This window comes from Podospora pseudocomata, chromosome 4 (assembly GCF_035222375.1).
Source record: "Podospora pseudocomata strain CBS 415.72m chromosome 4, whole genome shotgun sequence".
NCBI classification, from domain to species: Eukaryota; Fungi; Ascomycota; class Sordariomycetes; order Sordariales; family Podosporaceae; genus Podospora; species Podospora pseudocomata.
In genome coordinates, this window is record NC_085888.1 from 3,063,140 (window position 1) to 3,080,879 (window position 17,740).

The window sequence follows — 17,740 nt, forward strand, 5'->3', positions numbered from 1 at the left end:
ACCAGCGGTCTTCATTTTCGATGTTTCGAGTCCACCGCAGAACCCAACAACACCAAGTTACGCAAATTCTTTCTTCTGGGTGCTCTTTTCTCTATTACCTCATCCCGACCGAACGACCAAATGTATCCCCCCAAACATCAAATCGATATACACTATTATACATATAATACAGACCCTTTCCCCCTTTTCCTTCCCCCCTACTCCCTAGGCTTCATCCCCCTATGAATAGCCGCCACCCCCCCCGTCAAATCCTCCCACCCACCATCCCCACTCACCTTGAACCCCGCCCCCTTTATCAGATCCCTAAACTCCTCCTGCCTGGGAAACCGCTCAATGCTCTCGACCAGATACTGGTAGCTATCCCTATCCCCCGCCACCAGCTGCCCAATCAACGGAATCGCCCGGAAGCTCCACTCCTTGTACACACTGTTAAACAACGGGTGCTTGTCCGCCTTGGAGAACTCAAGACAGGCAAACACCCCCCCCGGCTTGAGCACCCTGTACGCTTCCGCCAGCGCGGCGGGAATATCGCTAAAGTTCCTGATCCCAAACGCGACGGTGTATAAGTCAACTGAATTATCTTCCAACCCCGACGTGGCGGTCGCGGGATCGAAAAAAGTCTGTTCGGTCTGGGAGAGGATGGGGGTCAAAGGCCGGGTTTTGCGCAAGTCTTCGGCGTTGGCTTCGACGAAGCTGAGCGCGGCTTGCTGGCTTGCTGGGAGGGCGGCAGATCGGGATTTTCCGACCGAGAGCATGGCGCGGTTGATGTCTGAGATGGTGACCTTGACGTTGGGGTTGGAGTTGACGGTGTGGGCGTGGTGGAGGAGGCGGAAGGCGATGTCGCCTGTGCCGCCGGCGATGTCCAAGATGTGCTGGGGGGAGGTGGGGGAGGTGGAAGAAAGGGGGGAGAAGCCCGGGTTCAGGGTCGAGACGAAGTGGTCTTTCCAGATGCGGTGCCAGCCGAAGGACATGAGGTCGTTCATTTTGTCGTACGAGTCTGCCACGGACGTGAAGACGGAGGCGACGAGGGCGCGTTTTTGGGAGGTGGTCACGGTGGAGAAGCCGAAGTGGGTTTCTTCGTCTGAGGGGGTGGTGGGTTGGGTATCATTACGGTGGGAGGGGGTGGTGGACAGAGATCGTCGTGATGTTGGTACATGGTGGTGACATTGTGGTTGTTGTTGGCGAGGGAGAAATGTGCTGCTGCGGAGGGAGGGGAGTGCCCTTTTGAGAGCCGGTCGGGCAGCGGCGGCCATTGTGACGAATAGGAATGGCTGACCGGAAGGGCGTAGGGAGGAGGTCTGGAGAGGGTGGACGGTAAGCTTCGAGATCAATGCGGGCGTCGCGGACTTCGGGACGGAGATGCTGCGAAATTTCGGACGGGGCCGGGAATTGTGGCTGGTGGAGCTGGTTCGAGTGGCTTGTGAAAACCACTTGAGAAAACCAACCAACCCCACCATGGTTCTTCAGCCTTGTGGGGATCATGGGGGGATCGCCCAGCCGGCCCCACCGTTCCGTATCTTGGCGTTCCTCCGCCTCACATCGACATCCACTTCACTCTGGGGTGCAGAGTATCATCATGGGAAGAAACTTACATGATTAAACCGCCGAGTAAGAATCGGCAGTCTTGGCTCGACTGACCGAAGAGCTAGGAGCTATGGTCGAAGGAGCTGTGGAAGGAACAGTCGTGCGCTTTGAAGAGATGCAAGTCGTGCACTTGGTGGTCGCCTTGGTAGCGGTTGTACACTTTGAGGACTCGGTAATGGTCGACTTTGGCCGTCTGCGAGCAGCTGCTCCGGACTCGGCCAACTCGATCGCCCTGGCATTCCGATGCTCCGCGATATTCTGAGCCCACTTCTGGGGCAGCTTGAGACAAAACAGGGCGATAAACATGGTGACGAAGAAGCAGACCAAGACTGCGATCAGGACTTTGCTCGCTCCGGAGGTCATTTTGACCCTTTAATCTTTTGGGTTGTGTTCTTCGATTTTTGCAGCTGTCCTGCCGTGTGGTCGATACTCTGATCTGAAGAGGGAATGGCAAGAGAGGGTGTCGAGGCGTTGGATAGCAGGAAAGCTGACAAGATCGGAAGCTTGATCAAAGAAAGACAGACACAGGTAGGCACAATGGTCGACAACATGTCCCGGGTGTCGAAGAAAACCAAAACACATTCACTTGGTCTGCCAGATCCACAAGGCCCGCAATAAACACAGTAAATTCACTTCGCCGGCTTTGCTTCCTGGCGACACTATTGCTCCAAACTGGCCTTGCCTCCCTCAAACTCCCCAAAATCATACTCCTCTGGGTATCTATCAAGATGCTCGCTCAACTCCCTCATCTGCGCCTTCAAATCAGGTGTCAGCTCCTCATACACATCCTCAAACATGTTCTTGATCGCCGGCTTCTTCAGCTTCTCTGCCTCCGCAAAAGCCTTGAGAACATCCCTCCTGATGCTGTCTCTCGCTTCCTTCTCCTTTTGCTCATCCCAGATCCCCTTGGACTCCATCCACTTGCGCAACCGGGCAATGGGGTTATCTCTTCTCTTCCAGTCCTCGACCTCCACTCTGGCCCGGTACGCAAAAGAATCATCCGAAGTGCTGTGGTGACTGACCCGGTATGTCATGGCCTCAATCAACACGGGCTTTCCGCCATCCTGCAGCGCAAGCTCTCTTGCCTTCTTGGTGGCCTCTCTGACAGCCCAAAAGTCATTGCCATCCACGCGAATGGTCTCAATGCCGTAGCCCAACCCGCGACTAGCGATGCCGTCACCCCGGTATTGTTCCAACGACGGCGTCGAGATGGCATAACCATTATTGCGGCAGATGAAGAGGACCGGGCACGACCTCGTCGCGGCAATGTTCAGCGCGGCGTGGAAGTCGCCCTCACTAGCAGCCCCTTCGCCGAAGTAAGCCGCCACAACCCGAGGGGGCATCTCGGGGTTCTGCATCCTCTGGATCTTGAGCGCGTAGGCCGCGCCGGAGGCCTGGGGTAGTTGTGTCGCCAGTGGGGAGGAGATTGTGTGCTATTCGCCGTCGATGGTTAGCATCAGAGCTCATCCATCGTCACTCAGGAAAAGTAAACCTACAATATTCAACTCCCTACTTCCATAATGCACCGGCATATTCCTCCCCTTCCCGGGATCCTTCACATTCGCAAACAACTGGTTCATAAAGTCGCTCAGCTCGAAACCCCTCTGCTTGAACACTCCCTGCTCTCTGTACTGGCAGAAGACCACGTCGTCCTTTGTCAGCGCCGAAGCGGTAGCGACGCTAACGGCCTCTTCTCCAGCTGATACCATATAAAAGCTGAGTCGGCCTTGGCGCTGCGCGTCAAACATGATCAGGTCCATGATGCTGACCGTCAGCATATCCTTGTAGTGCTTGATGACTTCCTCCTCTGTCATGTCAGGCTCGAAGTTGGGGTCCACCACCACACCATGCTGATCGATAGCGCGGTAGGTTGGTAGGGCGGGATAGTTGGAGGGGACCTCGTATTTCATAGTGTTGCTGAAGGGGGAGGTGAGCGCGCCGGGGAACTTGAGATGGGTGGAATCTGGGCGCTGGGAGAGGGAGGCGGCTGTTCGGCGGTGGACATGTTGGAGGGTTGTTGGTGATACCCTTACTGGGCGTCGGAGGAGGGAGGAGGGGCGGATTCGCTTCATTTTTGGCTGGGTTAGGATGGGGGAAGGAGAGTTGATGAAGGTGAGGTTCGGGAGAAAAGAGCAAACAGATCACATTGCTGCCGTTGACACTGGAATCTGGCGGCGAGAGGTAGCAAGAGGAGGTGAGACGGGGAGGAACACCCGGCAGAGTGGACGGACGTCACTTGTGCCGACGCAAACCGGCGGCACCTGGCTTTCCCCAAGTCTTGGCTGTCAGGGGTAAACGCGGGGTTGGGGTTGGGGTTCCTTGCCCCGGTCTTGGTCTTGGCATGGATCTTTGACCGAGGTGAACAACTTCAAGTCTCAGCCCTCAGGACTCTTGGGAAGGAGATGGTTGATTTGACAGGTCGTCGATTCCTTATTTACCACTGTCCCGATAAGCACAACCAACGTTCCCCAACGACAGAACGTACTCCGCATGACCGGACCTGCCTAGCGTTGTGCTCAACTTGGTTGTGCTGTCGTTGACATGTCGTGTTCGGAGGTGAATGTTTAAGACTGATAAGTCAACATTGTCTGGATGTCTTTTGAGGTTGTCTAAGGATGTTACCATGGTCCGCTGTATTGTTCGTTCAATAAGGAGGCTGTACCCGCTAGGGACTCAAAAGATTGCCATGGAGGATTCCTCAGATATTGAGATATTGATAGGGCCAACTTACAGCTTCGCTGCCTACACCTGTATCAGCAGCGCAGTTCCCAAACCAAAGTGTCAGACACCAGTTCATGGTTCCAGCCCATTGGAAGCTCGGGCTAGCTCACTCACGCCTTGCAGATGCTTATCATTTAGACATGGGCAGTCCGTCAAATCACATCGCTCAATGTCCTCCACATCTCGTCTAAGCTACAAGCCTTCCGGACAAACCCCCCACTGACTTTTGCCTCTGTTTTGATACGAACCATGCTCGGGGTTTCCCCAGCGCCCCGCATGAACAAAACAAGATGGAGATGTTTCCCTGCCTACATACTCCCCCTTCCCTCCATCCTCTCTCACTCTGGCCTTCGACTTGTTCCAAGGCACCTCCTCACCTCCCACCCTCGCCTCCCCACCAGCCGCCAAAATGAGGTTCACCCTCTCCCTCATCCACCTCCTCACCCTCACCACCGCCCTCCCCAGCACCTCCCCCGATGAAGACTCCCCCATCGAACTCGCCAGCGGCGCCCTCGGCCGTCCCCCCCTCAACCTGACCACCGCCGACCACAACCTCACTCCCCGCGCCGAAGCAGCAGTCAGCAAACCCCCCAAAAAACACGAGTACAAAAACCCCTACGAGTACAACCACGGCGCCATCACCCCCGTCTACCCCTGGAAAGACGGCGACGGCCCCTGGCGCTGGGGCCGCGCGGGCAAGAGGTACTCCAAGCGCGGCTGCGGCGACACCTGCGTGGCAAAGTGCAGGACGAACAAGATTACCACGTTTTGGAGGCTGTTTCTCCATCCGTGGCCGCTACTGCCGATAGTTTTGTCGCAGAGTCACAACAGAGCGGTGTGTCCCCCCCCCCCCTCACCCCTCAATCTGCTGTTGCGGAAGGCTGATGATGATGATGATGATGATTGTGTTGGGCGGAGCTAGCGTCTCAAGTCTGATTGTACCTATGTTTGCAAGGTGGGTGTTTTTTTTTTTTTTTTTCCTTTGTCTTTTCCTTGCCACCACTTGAGACCCCACCCCTGACAAGCTCCAGGCCTTCTGCGACTACTCAGCCGACATGTCCGAAGGAGAACTGGCCTCCCACTTCGGCACCACCCTCTCCGTCCAGACATCCAAGCACCACTCTGACTTCCACGACGACAACGACAGCAGTTGGACTACCCCCCCCTCCACCCTCCACCCCAACGCCCTGCCCCACACCAACCGCACCGTCCGCTTCAGGGGCGGGAAGCTTGTTTGATGCGGACGGGTGGGAGGTGACTTCTTGAGTACCCACCTCAAGAGGTGCGGAAGTGGTATCTTGGTGATGTTATGCTCTTGTCGATTACTAGACCGGCACGGGGCAAGGGAGTTTTGTTTCATGGTTCAGGTCGGCGTTCAAGGATGGGGAAAGAAAAAAGAAAACCGGCCAGCGTTGGTGTTGCGGCGTTGGTGAAGTTTGGGGCCTGGGCAAAGCGAATGGATGGGAGGTGTTGTGTTTTATACCTAACCTGCTCCGGTGAATGTCCGGCCAATCCCTCCTCGTAGTTTCAGCTTCTTCTCCTTCAATCGTCATCAAAACACATCAACTTTTGCTGCCAAAACCTACCGTACTTGTTGCCTGATAATTGGCCTGTGACCTTTTTGTGACCGGATGCCACGTTAAACCTCCATCTCACATTCACACATTTATGTCGTAGGCTGATACAGAACGTCAATTAACCAGACTAGCAAGTCTAACTCATCCCCCAGCCATCCGGCATCCTCCCAGTCTAGTGTTAACATCAAGACAAGTACACAGCTAGCTATAAATTACACCCGCTGACATGGTTGCCAGGAGATGCAAAACCAAAATGAATCAGCGCAACAAGACTACAACTACTTCCACAAGAGCAATCTCCGCTACTCCCTTCCCTCCCCGATGATAATATCTGCTCCGCTGAGCATTACCGCTTCAGTTTTGCCCTTCCCTTCTCTGCCTGCTTTCTCCTCCCCAATGCCCATCGCGCCGTCCATGCAGTGAACTTTATTCTGGGGACGCAACACAACCGAAATACCGATAAATTTGATACCGGCCCACACGAAAAACAATGCAAGCCATCCCGTCAGTGCAACACCAAAACCCAAAAACTCAAAACAATACAGAACCGGACTCCGCCCCCTTTTTGCCTTTTACGATAAATGGAATGCCCCCTGTCCCTCCTTGATGGCAGTAAACAGTCTCTTTTTCAAGACATCGATAGTTGTGTAGTCGGGGAGCTTCAGGTAGTTGACGCAAGTCATGACGCTAGGCAAGTAGTCATCCGATGTATATGGTGCTTCGCTTGGCTTGCACACCACCGTGAACATGGGGGTCAGGCTCTTGAAACCTACAACCACATTGTTAGCCTCAAGTACACTAGAGCAAAAAAACCTACCGCCAATGGGGAGCTTGGGACTGCCAGTGGTAAACTGCAGAAAGTCACGACGCTGCGTCGGCGTCAACTGAGACATCGTCTGCAGCAAGTTCCTAACGCTCTTGCTGTCCATGTTGTACCCGTGATCGGCCTTGATCGAATCCATAAGTGCTAGAAAACTGTCAGCCATTTGTCTTTTGCATCCCGCACCGAGCGACAAACTTACTCTCAAGGGACCAATCCTCCTCCACACGACCGAACAGGGAGCACAGCTCGTCCGGAGTAAAAGCGCTCAGGGCCGAGTACGGGAAGACCTGTGAGAAGCCGGTCCGGAAGGCATCGACCTGGCGGCGAACACCGCTTCCCAAAGTCATGTCAATAACCCTCTCGAGGTAGAGGTCCACGTTGGATATCGTCAGCCTAGTCTGAGACCCGTTGGGAATTAGATCAATGTCTGGGTACCCAGGCAGGGTAAAGTCGAGGTAGAGGTCGTCGAGCCTGATCTTGTCAAACGCGATATTCTCCAAGTCGTGAACCTTTTGCGCAGCGTCGCGGTTGGGATCCTCCTCAATGGCCTTCTTGGCCATGGCAAACTTCTTAATCACCATCAACGACCGCGCAACCATAGGGTCGACAGACTTGATAGCCCCCAGAGAGGGGCGGACGGCATTGTGCTCATTGCCGATGCGGAAAAAGATGGGGTTGAAGTTGATATCAATGATGCGAGAGTCGATCATGGACCGTGCCACAAACTTGCCAAGGATCTTGAAGAGCTGGAGGGTCTTCTCGCCTTCCTCAGTTGCAAGGAAATCCTCGCTCACGGGTCGAGGGAAAAGTCCATTAGGCCCAGAGACAAACTCTCCATTGTCGCTGGGATCATGGTCGCGCCAGAGCTTGAGCTTCTTCTTGCAGAACTCTTTCGATACCGTCGAATAGAACTCCAGCGTGGGTCCAAGGCCAGTGCCGACCTCTTCAAAGTACTCAACCTCCAGAATGCTTTGTGACGCCCCGTAGAGCTCCATCACCTTCATGGCCGACTCGAGAATCTTGGGCCGAGCGATGCGTACCTTTTGACGTTGCAGTCTTCCCAGGAACGGCCTTTCATCACGGCGATCTCTCCGGGCTTCCTCCTGAGACTGGGCGTTCTGCCATCGACTCATAGACCTGGCATAGCCAAACGAAGTACTCTGCAGGAAGAGATGCCGGGTCTCGAAGGGGAAAAGGAAGGGATAGAGCCTCGCCAGGTCCTCGCTCCAGCTTGGGAGGCAGTTGCTCGCAACAATGAGGGGTTCTTCCAGTTGCCGGTTGAGCTTGGCTGTAAGCTTGGTGTTGACAAACTGGGAGAGCGGCTCGACATTGACCTTGAGTGTCTCCTTGTTCTCGACCAGAACGTCATCAATGTTGGCATTGAGGTCATGGAGCTTCTTCAGCAGGCGCAGGATCGATGCCGTGGTGGGCGACTTAGCAAGAGATCCGGGAGTGCTACCCTCCTCGACCTCCGCCCCCGTGTCGGCTGATGTTCCAAATGCGATGGTCTCGGCAGGAGGGGGGCCAGGGACGCGCCGGAACTTGATGGGATGCACAGCAGACCAAACATTTCGGCCGAGGTATTCATCAGACGTAGTGGCAGAGCTGTGAACCGCGCGGTAAATAGTTGTCTCGTTGGGAATCACCTTGCCGTTGATGCTGAACTCGATGTGCCAGTCTTGGGGCACAGCTTGAATGGCGGCGGCGTATGACATGGGCCTCGAGGATGAGGAAGTGGGTGTGCCCTGGAGAGCGGCGGCGAGCGTGCTGGCTCTGCTGGGAAGCGAAGATGTCTGCCGGCTTTGAGAAGGGGTGGGAACCCTAGTCCCGTCCTCCTTGCGAGCCATGACCTTGCCGCCTGCGGCGACTTCGACATTGACAGCGGAAGGGTCGGGGGTGGGGGAGTCACCCATGTCTTCTTCTAGATCACCCACAACATCCAAGGCGCTCTCATCTTCCATGTCCTCATCGTCATCAGACAATTGCTTCTCATCTGCGCACTCAAGGGCATTTTCGAGATCGTCCTCATCCTCTGGTGGCGGGAGAGGAGCAGTTTCACTAGCTGGTTGGCGGCGTGCCGACCTACGGAGAGCAGCCTTTTCCCTCGACGATGGCTCCGGTGTGGCTGGAACGTCTCCAGAGGGCTGCGTCTTGGACTTGGACTTTCTGCCTGACCGCGAACCGGAAGGCTGCGAGGAAGCAGCCGGAGGGGCGGGAGGAGTCGAAGGAGAGAATGACCGCTCCATCAAGCGGGCGGCGGCAGCGCTCATGGGCAAGCCTGAGCTAGCCATGACCGCGAGAGCACGCGAAACCGCATCCTTACGATGTTGACGAGGACGGTCAGACATGCTGATCCGCGGCCGCAGATAGTCATCCAGAGACTTGAAGGTCGTGATGGCATGGATCGAAACCATAATGTTGCGAAAGTTCCGAGGGATATCCGAATCCTCATCAGCGACCAGCTTGAGGCGAATTTGCTTCGCGAGCATGGACGCCGCACTGCTGCGGTTGCCATCGTATGAGTTGTGATGAACTGTAAGAACCTCAAAGTGCTCTGATCTGCTCAAAAGATCCTGAAGCTTGTGAACCAGGACGCTGAGGGGTGTCGCAGGGGAGTCTGCAGTCGCAGTCTTGGGTTTCGACTTCACAGTGTATCCCATAAAGACCTGGAGGAACGTCGACTGCGCCGCAGCTGCAAGATCCTCATCGGGATTGGCAAAAATCTCCTCGAGCACCCGGACTACGCCAGAGGCCAGAAGCTCGGCGCTGGTCACACTCTCCAACACATCCGAGTCAAAATAGGAGGCCAGTCTTGTAAACAGCTCTGTACCGTCACCAACGGGCAAGCTTCCAGGTGTCCGGTGCAAGTAAAAGGCCTCGAGCTCCGTGGCCAGCTCTGAGAGGTTGGCAAGAATCTTAGTCGCCTTCTTCTTCATAGCCTTACCCTGCTTCTCGGTCTCATGAGTCTCGAGGAATTTCTTGGCCAACTGTGCAATCCTGGTCTTTGAAGAGGGAAAATCTGAGACCGACAGACGGCGGCCGGGCCCATCGAGGGACATGGTGGAACCCTCAGAACTAACTGGAGATCCTGAATCGTCATGATGGTGGTCATGGTCATGATCGTGCTCGTCACCATCGTCTTCGTCGTCTTCCTCCTGATCCTCATCCGAATCTTGGTGCGAACGGTCCTCGTCGTCATCGCGGTCCTCGTCATTTTCGCCATCAGATACGGTTTGGTCCACGACAAGCTCCTCACTACCGGCCTCTGCTCCCGATTCTGGTTCGTTCTGCGGCTCGGTAGGCTCTGCCGTAGGAGATTCGACCTCGGGTTCCGGTTCGGGCGTTGCCAATTTTTCGATCTCGGCAATAACTCCCTCGCGATACAGCTGGTACCGATAGACCGAACCCAAACGGCTTGTCAAGATTCCAGTGGCCTGCAGAGCAAACATGACCAAAGAGGGGTGGTCTTGCTGCGAGAGGATAGATGCCAGGAAGGAGGCGTACGAAACGGGCTTCAGGGCTTCCACCAGAATGTCTTCGTCCAGGTTGCAAAGCATCTTCAGCTGGGCAGTCAACACCTTTTGACGCACCGTCAGGTTCACCGTGCTCGAGTACGCATCCGTGAGGGTGGGGAAAAGAATCATGGCGAAGCGCCGGACCTCGTCTTTGCACCCTTCCAACAGCTCGATCCGTTTCTCGTTGGGTGTTTTCTTGTCAGAACCAGGTGAAGAGGGCGTGATAGGATCCATTGGCGAGTGCATGTCGACGTAATCGTGACCGGACGGATCGCTGGAGGGAGGCAAGCTTGGCAAAAGCTCACAGATGACATTGAGCGTCTCGATGATCTGTTCTCGGGGTCGGTGAATCAAAGCCTGCATGATCAAAACACTGTCGAGCTTGGAGGCGATATCCTCGGTCCCGGCCGGGGGCGAAACGCCAGTCAGGATTTGGTAGAGCGTCTCAACCACATTCATCTTGAAGAGCTCAGCCGACAGCCTTGGGCTCACCTTTGCCGTGATGGCAAGAACACGGAGGAATTGCGTGTGGATGTGAGATCCGATCAAGTTGGTGGTGCCAGGGAGCAGCAGACGAAGGATGGCCTTGAGCAGCTCGGGGCTCACCAATTCCTCCAGCTTTGCGGCATACCTCCTGAAGCTTTCCACAATTCGCGTCACGCAGAGGGAGGCTTGCTCAACAACCCGCTGATCGTTGCTACCCAATACATTGAGCAGGATAGGCATGACATCCCGCACAACGGGAAAGTTCTCTTCGTGAATGCCACGGCAGCAGTTCGCGGCTGTTGTCACCGCAACCCGTTGGGTGCCTGTGGCGAAGAAGTCAAGGTACGAGAGACACGCATTCAATCCTCCCTCCTTGACGATGTGGTGGGGATACTCGACCGAGATCTTTTCCAGAGTGCTCAAGGCCTGCTCCGCGAGGTCGATAAACTGGATCTCCAGCAATTTCTGGCATAGGATGGGAATAGCTTGCCCATACACCACATTACCGGCACTGCCCGGAAGGGCTTCCATCAAGTTGGCCAGGCAGCGACAAGCCAACAGCATGACTTCGGGATTTTCCTCTCCTGTCAACTCGTTAGGCTGCATCAACGTCACCAACTCTTTCACAAACTGGTCGGGTGAAAAATGGCCCGATAGGTTATCCTCGTTGGACACCAGGAGGAGCTCCGAGAGCTCTTGAAGCGCAATGAGCTGGATCGTTGGATCGTCTTTTTGGCGAAGATTGTTCAAAATCTCTCTCAGTCTGGACGATATGCCAGAAACCATACCAGTCAACGCCCTGAGTGTATGGTGAATGCTGCTCGGAATTCCACCACCTGGGAAGCCACCAAAGGGGTCCATATCGTCATCGTCGTCGTCTTCGTCGTATCGGTTGAGCCGGTCATCCTCGTCATTATCCTCGTTGTCGTCGCTATCTCCGGGGAACTTGTCTTCGGGTGGCGGGGGAGGCGGGGGGTGGGGGTGGAGCGGCTGCACCTCGATCAGATTCTTCGGTACCACCCATAACGACGTCTTGATCTGGCGACTCGGCAGCACTGCGCTTGGACCGGCGAGAAGGCCCGGCGGATGGAGGGGCAGCATCATCTTTAGAGACAGAACGTAGATTAGTACACGGCCTTCCGAAAAGAACAGGGGCTTTGTCTGGACTTACCTTGAACCTTCTTTTTATGACGGCTGGATCGTCTGCTGGACGAGGCCGAGGGGGTAGTATTCTCTGGATGCTCTGGACGGTTAGCAGAACCTGCTGGCGCCCTGGATCGAATTGTTAGCGAAACCCCTGATTCTACCCCGCCCGTGTCCGTGTTGGCTGGCTCGACATACCGTGGGCTCGACATGGTGGCAGAGTTCTTTGCTTTTTTCCGGCGGGAGCTGGCAGGTGTCGGAGCAGGGATTGGAGGCTCTGGAGGTGCTTGGGTAGCAGCCTGTGCCACGCGTTGTCTCTTGGAACGGCGTGCCGATGAGGCTGGCTCCGGGGCAGCCTGGGACGGACTGGTTTCGGAAGTAGTCTTTCGTTTTCTGGCGGCTCGGGCTGTGACGGGGGTAGAGACGACAGGTGAAGGCGCTCCTGCGGAGGGCGACGAAGCGTTCGGATTTGATGAAGCCGCCTGGGTCGCGGCTTGACGGGCACTCGAGCGGGTGACTCTGAACGACATGAGTAAATATATGCCCAGATCTAACAACCCTGGGAGAGGTTGCTGACAGGTCGATGTTGGAATGGTGAAGAGGTGAGGTGGAGGGGCAAAAAAAGAAGAGAGGGTTTAGTAGAAAGCAGAAAAGTTTTTGATTGAGAGTCAGTTCCCGAGGATGTGAATGCCAGTAAGAACTTTGGAGCTTGCTGCAGGGCTGATAGAACCGTTGCCTGTGTATTGCGGGCCTTTGCCGCTCTGATCAGAGGCTGCTCAATCTCCGACGACAAGAAGCGACCGGCGGCAGCAGTGGTGTCTGAATTCACTGTCTCTGTCGACAAAGGAGGCGTGGGGGATGCAGTGAAGCCTGGTGTTTGATGGTTGCAGCACTGGCCCGGCTGGCTAGCTTGACTTGACTTGACTGACTGACTGACTGACTGACTGACTGACTGACTGACTGACTGACTGACTGACTGACTGACGACTGACTGCGCGGTTTCGGCCCTTTGGATTCGTGGAACCGGAGACTGATTCTGAGAGGCAGATAGGCAGGTGGTCGAAGCTCAACAGGCGAATACCTTAATCCGGCAACACTGACTGGGAAAGAGAGAGACAGAGATAGATAGAAAGACAAGAGACAGAGAAAGCAAGACGTCACAAACAGGCGGGGAAGGTGTGCAGTGTGAGGCGGGGGATGGGTGGTGGAGGTGTTGGTGGTGGTGGTGGTGGTGGATTGCAACGGTTGTAATAAGTGAATTGTTGGATTTACCTGGCTAATGAAGAAGAAGAGGAAGAGGAAGAAGTTGACGACGGATAGGATGAGGGAGCAGCGGCGGATGGCTTGTGGGAGGCAGGAGGAGTTGCAGAGGAGGCAGTCACGGTCGGGGACGAGACAGATGACACCGACGACACCGTGGGCAGGTGTGCTGGATCGTTATCGAGAGCCGATCTGGACCGCGAATTTGCAGAGCGTCGTTCTGCCATGGATTACGCCATGGGGAGGCTGGCAGGCGGCGGTTCGGATGGGAGCGAGTTGGGTTATTGTCATCAGCTTATTATGTGAATATAGTCGGCACCAGCCACAGCAGCAGCAGCAGCAGCAGCAGGCAGCGGATGATGACGGAAGGTGGAAGGAGTTTCTTCGCTTCTTCCTGGGTGGAGGAGGCGGAGATGGTGGCCGGTGGAGATGATGCTTTACGGAGGTGAGAGGGCGATTGTGTGTGCTGGACCCCGTCCTTAGCGGCTCTTTAGCCCATCTAGATCCTTGTCAGCGCATTCTTGGCCCGTGACGACCCAGAGCACGGACCAACGAACGCCGCACCGGAAGGCTGGGTGCATTTCTGGGAATGGGCATTCATATTGGGCATCTACAGAAGATCTCCAGGCACAGGTTTTCGTATCATGAAGCTAGTATAAAGCATGATTCAAATCCTTGCTCTCACCAACACACGGAGACAGTATATCTTGCCCGCTTGTCACAAGAGCCGGGCGACTATCTCGCGTGTTTTGCAAATAGTTTGGTGCCACATGAGAAAAGGTTCCAACACAGACACACGCTCGTGTTGCAATGTTTGTCATCCTCGGGCTTGAAGACAGAAAACTACGGGCTAGTTTTCTGAGCCAAGATGTCCAACGGGTGGGGATATTGCTCCCAGATGAGTGTTTGATCAATGTTGGGTCAGACGAGGGCTATCTTTGGCACTGCGACCGTAACTGTGTCTCGAAGCATGATACCATTCATGACGAAGAAAGACACATTATCCTTGACCATGAGATGCGGATACTTGAAGAGAAAAGTCTGCGGTGGAAAGAATGCATCCGTCCAGTATGACAAAGACACGGTCAGACGATTAGAGGTTCGCTGCCTCTGATGTCACTGTTGTTCCAGCGGCGAGTTTAATTGATCCCCGCGCCACAGGGGTGTCGCGGGTATGTCGACGCCCCACTAAACGCGTCTTGGGGCACGCTCTGCCCAAGCTAACGCGCGGCCAACATCCAGACCTCCAGCTACATCGGGTATCAGTCAGTCACTTGCCTAAGAACCCACCATTGCCAGCTCGATTCCGTTGAAGATGAAGACGGATACAAGCGACTGAATCAACCGTACTTTGAACCTATATCTGACTGAGATTTCGCCAAATGCCAGCTCAAACTCGCGCGCGGGCAACACCCGCTGCGCCGGCATCACGAGTCTATGAATCAACACCCACTACTCGTCAAGTCCAGTTTCCTCCTCGAAGGCGAAATGTCCGAACATATGGTCGCACCTCGACTCCCACGGGAATGTCCCGCCTTTTGCGCCAGCAAACATTGACCCAGCTCGATTATGTACAGCAAACCCCACCACCGGCGGACCTACGAGTGGAAGATGAGGAGGATGAATTACCCAGAACAGTGCCCAGGGTAGCGCCAAAGCCGAAGAAACAAAAGCAGACTCGTGGCAAGAGAAGAAAGACACTGGGCGACGCACCGAGTTCTACCTTGCATACCCAAACCATGACCCAGATGTATTCCATGACGACAAAGGAGGAGCAGGATAACGAGCTGCGTATCGAGAACTCTCAAGACGAAGGTGATGAGGATGAGCTGGGGCTACCACAGCTGCCATCAGCTAGCATAATGAAAAAGGAACGATCTCCGGAGAAGAAAGCAACAAGGACGGCTTTGTCCGACCCGCAGACCCCCTCAACCAAGCGCATCAAAGTCAATCTCGATGAAGTTCCCTCGTCCCAGCCAACACCATTCACTCCCATGCTCGCAAAGTACACACTGGGCTCTGTACTCTCTCCGCTTCAGGATAAGTCCACCAATTTTGGTGTTCCAGCTCCTACCGTGGAGTCGGTGACCAAACGCCCTCGAGATCTGGTTATCGAAGACAGCTTCAGCCCAGGCGGAGGGCTCCCCTCTTCATCGTCAATACTGGAGGGAACTCCTGAACAGGCGAGGTCGTCACAAAAGAGGAAGAGGCAGCCCCTGGCCGAAATATCGCTCCCTAGTATGGAGCTTGGACATGATGACAATTCCACTACTGAGCCCACCCCAACGAAGAAGAGCTGCCGAGAAATACCAGACTCCGACGACGAGCTGGCGAGCATTAGTTCAACACCGTTCCAGACTCCCCAGAAATATCAAGGGACGGTTGGTGAGGCGGGATCTGGTTCTAAGCTGCGATACCCCGGTGGTGTATCCAGCAGTGGTCTATCGAACAAGGAGAATCGGACTCCCCGTTCAGGGCAAGAGAACTCGAGAGATTCCGCCACAAGTGATGACGAAGCGCCAGAGACACCGACGCCACCAGATAAGAGGGTCACGAGCTTGTCTTCACAAAAGAGACCGACCACACAACGGTCGTCACAGAGGCGTATGTCACAGAGATCAGCATCCAAAACACCAATACCACAAAGCAAGGCTTCGGCGCCGGTTGAGCAAGCGCAGGATGACGACTCGACTGCTAGTGAGGATGGGTTGTCAGAATTGTCTTGCACTCCACCCAAGCCGTCAAGTCCAAAGGCGAAAACACCAACCCCGAGGCATAACAAGGAGCCCAATGTTTTACGGTCTATTCTACGGAAGACTGCTGAGCGAGCTGCCCACACGAGTCCGGCCAAGGGTGAAGGAGGGAACACGACTCCTCAGTTCCTGACATCAGAGTCCTCAACTGACCAAGGACCCACCACTCCAACCCCTATTCGCAAGACGGTTCAGATTCAGCTCCCACCGCCACCTTCAGCCAGCCTAGGGCAGAGCTCGGAGGGGCAGCCACTGCAGGAAGATGATGAGGAAGAAGAGCTGGAAGTCTACAAGGAGACCCCACAGAAGGTCTACCCTCAGACATGCTCTCCCACGCCCAACCGAGCCGCCCAGCGGATGACACAAGCCAGATCCCAGTTCTGGTCACAAGGCTGGGAAAGCCAACGTGTGCCTATGAGCGTAATTCGGTCTCTGGGTCCCCAGACTGACCGCACCGACATCGTCATCTCCATCGATCCTGATACCTTGGAGGACATCACCAAAGGCCGTCGCGATCACGAGTTTAGGGAGTATAAATTCCCTCCCACCGTCCTTCGGGTGTGGATGTTTGCCACTCATCCTGTGGAGGAGGTCAAGTATATGGCTGTGCTTGGACCACCGAAGCAGCCGGGGGAGGTTGATGAGGACAGTGGCTACAACGGAAACGCAGAGTTTAATGCCGGGGAGACCAAGTTCAAGTGGGCGTATGAGTTGGTGCAGGTTTATCGGTTGAATAACCCGGTGCCGTTGGAGGATATGGAAGAGCACGGGATGGGGAAGGGGGCGCCGGTGAGGTGGCATTATTTGCCGCCTACGGCGGTGGGGCAGCTGATGGCTAACTTGAGGAATGCGTTGTTTTTGGAGCCGGGACAGGAAGTGCCGGAGGCGGAGCAGTTTTTGAGGGATGGGTATCAGGCGGTGGAGGAGGTGGTGGAGGAGGAGGAGGAGGAGGATGAGGAGGAGGAAGAGGGGGACGAAGAAGAGGAGACACAGGGAACAACTGGGGTGACGGTATCACAGCAATTGGAGCAGCAGCTGAGAAGCGACATCATTCAGTCGACGCAGATGGTGAAGGAAAAGAGCGTCAGTGTTCTTGAGGAGGACGATGACTTGGAGTATCTCAACGATGATACTGTCATTCCCGCCAGTCCAGAGCAGACACTCCCGCCGATGCCAGTCACTGATTTCGCCCGGCCAAGTGCACCGCGATCCAGCCAAAGGATCCGGAATCAGCAACGGCCTAGCACACCGTCCACAGTTCGTCGGGTTGAAAAGACGAGAAACACCGTCGGTCTATCTCAGGCGACAACGGCGAGTAACTACTCTAGCCCTGCTACATCTCCTCAAAAGTCTATGGGGGCATCTGTGCCACGACCTCATATGCCTGGGTCGAGCGAGCTGTCACTGCCGGACTTGGGTGTCGAGATGGACGATGATGGGGAGACCCAGCTGCCCGTGCCGAGGGGAATCATTGCTTCGTCTTCGCAGGTATTTGGTACGGCGCAGGATAGTTTGGATTTGGGGATAGGTGCGGAGAATGTGAGACGGCCGCCGAGTATTATTTATGATTCGGATAAGGAGTAGGATTGGGATCTGTTATTGCTAGGGTCATATTTTATGGGGGTTTTCAGTGAAGAAGGATAATAATGGGGAGTAGAAATGGGTGGGTGAGGTATTGGGATACATTGGCTGATAGCAGTCTGGCTGCACTGGCATGGTAGGGCATTACCAATTAGACGATGAGGGACACGGGACTTACGGCGTATATTGTAATTAGGGGGTTGGTCAATATTGAATATGTGCTCTATGGAATTTAATATGCAAAGTTGGGTTTCTCTGTGCTGATATGTTTCCAGTATGGTCTCCTATACTCCGTAC

General features: G+C 55.0%; 5 protein-coding genes across 5 annotated transcripts; 2 read left to right on the top strand and 3 right to left on the bottom strand.

Moving 5' to 3' along the window:
• Positions 1-197: 197 nt before the first annotated feature.
• COQ5 (2-hexaprenyl-6-methoxy-1,4-benzoquinone methyltransferase) lies at positions 198-1,253 on the bottom strand (the record flags this gene model as incomplete). Its single annotated transcript, XM_062890078.1, has 1 exon — positions 198-1,253. One exon carries the CDS (start codon positions 1,251-1,253, stop codon positions 198-200), a length of 1,056 nt encoding a protein of 351 aa, XP_062743898.1.
• A 990-nt stretch (positions 1,254-2,243) lies between these two features.
• QC762_406250 (uncharacterized protein) lies at positions 2,244-3,656 on the bottom strand (the record flags this gene model as incomplete). Its single annotated transcript, XM_062890077.1, has 2 exons — positions 2,244-3,017; positions 3,081-3,656. 2 exons carry the CDS (start codon positions 3,654-3,656, stop codon positions 2,244-2,246), a joined length of 1,350 nt encoding a protein of 449 aa, XP_062743899.1.
• Positions 3,657-4,714: 1,058 nt separating this feature from the next.
• Positions 4,715-5,543, top strand: QC762_406245 (uncharacterized protein; the record flags this gene model as incomplete). Its single annotated transcript, XM_062890076.1, has 3 exons — positions 4,715-5,140; positions 5,228-5,260; positions 5,337-5,543. 3 exons carry the CDS (start codon positions 4,715-4,717, stop codon positions 5,541-5,543), a joined length of 666 nt encoding a protein of 221 aa, XP_062743900.1.
• Positions 5,544-6,454: 911 nt separating this feature from the next.
• UFD4 (Ubiquitin fusion degradation protein 4) lies at positions 6,455-13,693 on the bottom strand (the record flags this gene model as incomplete). The annotated part of the gene is made up of 6 exons (XM_062890075.1): positions 13,659-13,693; positions 13,122-13,608; positions 11,878-12,368; positions 6,905-11,810; positions 6,700-6,849; positions 6,455-6,651 (listed from the first exon to the last, which is right to left on the bottom strand). The coding sequence occupies exons 4-6, from the start codon at positions 11,808-11,810 to the stop codon at positions 6,455-6,457; spliced, it is 5,253 nt and encodes a 1,750-aa protein (XP_062743901.1). The 5' UTR covers positions 11,878-12,368; positions 13,122-13,608; positions 13,659-13,693.
• Positions 13,694-14,250: 557 nt separating this feature from the next.
• Positions 14,251-17,687, top strand: QC762_406230 (uncharacterized protein). The gene is given in 2 exon segments (XM_062890074.1): positions 14,251-16,792; positions 16,808-17,687. 2 exon segments carry the CDS (start codon positions 14,492-14,494, stop codon positions 17,444-17,446), a joined length of 2,940 nt encoding a protein of 979 aa, XP_062743902.1. The 5' UTR covers positions 14,251-14,491; the 3' UTR covers positions 17,447-17,687.
• The last annotated feature ends 53 nt before the right edge of the window (positions 17,688-17,740 follow it).

Excerpts from the sequence above, each read along its gene's own strand:
- QC762_406230 (XM_062890074.1), top strand. The coding sequence starts at position 14,492 with ATGCCAGCTCAAACTCGCGCGCGGGCAACACCCGCTGCGCCGGCATCA.